This window comes from Spea bombifrons, chromosome 2, assembly GCF_027358695.1.
Source record: "Spea bombifrons isolate aSpeBom1 chromosome 2, aSpeBom1.2.pri, whole genome shotgun sequence".
NCBI classification, from domain to species: domain Eukaryota; kingdom Metazoa; phylum Chordata; class Amphibia; order Anura; family Pelobatidae; genus Spea; species Spea bombifrons.
Window position 1 is genome coordinate 136,022,342 of NC_071088.1, and position 2,232 is coordinate 136,024,573.

Below are 2,232 nucleotides of genomic sequence, written 5' to 3' on the forward strand. Positions count from 1 at the left end.
TGGCATTCAAAGCGTTAATGTCCTATATGCTTGCAGCACCAAAATTTTTAATTAGGGAAATATAGGATTCGGTGATCAATTAGTCCATTCTCTGAAATTTTCATGTGCATAGAAAGATGTTTTATTCTAGTTTTCAACTCCCCTAAGTGTAAGACGTTCTGATAATAACAATAAGTAGCCTGGGTAAAAAGTCCTTTTGTTAAAAAAGATTGGTATTTAAAATAACATGGAAACCAAACATAAAAGTACACACAAACTCAAAGATCAACTGGAGCTATAGGGATATAGTATATAGACAGAAATTCTAGGGAAAAAAACCCATATTAAAAATGGAATTTAAATAGTTAAGTTGTTAACAAACCATGATCACGATCAACAATGAAGGTGATGAAGAATCTAGATTTGGCAGCCCAATAAGATTTTTTTCCACCCAAAAATGTAATGCTAATCATTCTGTTTAAATGTTTTTTATCATACTTATCTTTGAAAAATGATAAACAATTTTAATTTTCAGTGGTTTTGTTCGTAACCCATAGATTAGAGGGTTCAAAAGAGGTGGGTACACAAATCTGGTTATGGAAAGCAGAACGTGCAGAGAAAGTGGCAAGTTGGCGCTATTTAGTCTATACCGAACAAACGAAAATAGTAATCCTATTAAAAAAATGCTAAAGTTAAGTAAATGTGTTACCAAAACATGAAAAGCTTTGTTATGGCCATCTTTGGAGAGATTAATGCAGACCAAAAAGATCTTAAAATATGTATAAGCGATTACTAATGAGGTAACAAGTAAGAAGCTCGTAGCGGAAATGGTTCCATAGAGATTATTTGCTGTGGAATCTACACAAGAAAGAATTACGATAGACATATTATCACAAAATATATTTTTGATCTGTGTCCCACAAAGAGGTAGCCTACTCGTTAGAAGCACAGCTATGAACACGGCTATTAAAGTGGTGGCCAAGGTCCCTAAGATGGCCTTCAGGGTCTTCTCGTTGGTCATCAAGATGACGTATTGTAATGGGTGACACACAGCCAAGTATCTGTCATATGCCATGATTGTAAAAGTGCAAATTTCAAAATAGGTGAAAGTCACAATGCAGTACATTTGGGTAATGCAACCATAATAGGAGATCGTTTTAGATGAACTGAAAAGATCATAAATCAGTCTGGGGAAAAAAGCAGAGGTTCCGAAAATCCCGTTGAGGGTGAGATTACAGATGAGGATGTACATGGGTCCATGAAGGCTTTCTTCGGTCAAAATCACAAACACGATCATCAAACTCAGCATTGTTATTGATAAATAGAGGGCAAGAAAGGACCCAGAGTAGAGGTATTTAAATTCTTCCATCTCATAGATACCAAGAAGGACAAGGCTTGTGCCGACACTGGAACCATTTTCCATCCTTCGATAGTTCTTTCAGTCCTGATGTTCTGTTAAATAAAGATTACATTAAGTCAAACTTATTTATTTTTATATACAAAACATAGAAACACAGAATTTGATGCCAGAAAAGAACCATCTGGCCCATCTATTCTGCCCATTTTTTTCTGTTGTATAGACCTTTAATCGGTCCTTGGTCTTATCTTGGATTCAGGATAGCTTTATGCCTATGCCATGCGTGTTTAAACTCCCTTACTGTATTAGTCTCTACCACTTCTGCTGGGAGGCTGTTCCATTAAGAGCTGTTATACCCTTTCATACCTTTCACCTCTATTCTCTTTAACTCTTTCATCGTCTTTCCCTTAACCTTCGTTATGGTAGTGTCAGGGGTGTAACTAGAAGCCTCAGGGCCCGGTGCGAGAATCTGTTAAGGGCCCACCCCACCCCACCTCCTTCTCACACTATCTACCCTCTCCCTACCCCCTTCTCACTATCTACCCTCTCCCTACCCCCCTTCTCACTATCTACCATCTCCCCCTTCTCACTATCTACCCTCTCCCTTCTCACTATATACCCTCTCCTTACCCCTCCCCTTTGTAGGTCACTTACCGGGCAGTCCTGTGGTGGGGGCGTGAGGCCTCTGTCTCGCTGCTCTGCCGCGGTGCGCACGGCTTCACTGCTGAGCGCCGGCGTATGACGTCTTGGGTGCCGGCGCTTCACGCTGAGCGCCAGCACCAGAGACAGACGCCTCACGCTCCCACCACTGCAGTCGGGGCAGCGCTGAGGCAGGCGGCGGCAAGGAGCAGAGAAGACAGAAGGGCACCGAGTGCTTGCTGAAAACGACAGCTCGG

At 41.2% G+C, this 2,232-nt stretch overlaps 1 protein-coding gene across 1 annotated transcript; it reads right to left on the minus strand.

Annotated features, from left to right (window-relative positions):
- Window positions 1-457: 457 nt before the first annotated feature.
- On the minus strand, window positions 458-1,402 carry LOC128473291 (olfactory receptor 52E4-like). Its single transcript, XM_053455430.1, has one exon. The coding sequence runs from the start codon at window positions 1,400-1,402 to the stop codon at window positions 458-460; it is 945 nt and encodes a 314-aa protein (XP_053311405.1).
- Window positions 1,403-2,232: the final 830 nt, after the last annotated feature.

Excerpts from the sequence above, each read along its gene's own strand:
- LOC128473291 (XM_053455430.1), bottom strand. The coding sequence starts at position 1,402 with ATGGAAAATGGTTCCAGTGTCGGCACAAGCCTTGTCCTTCTTGGTATC.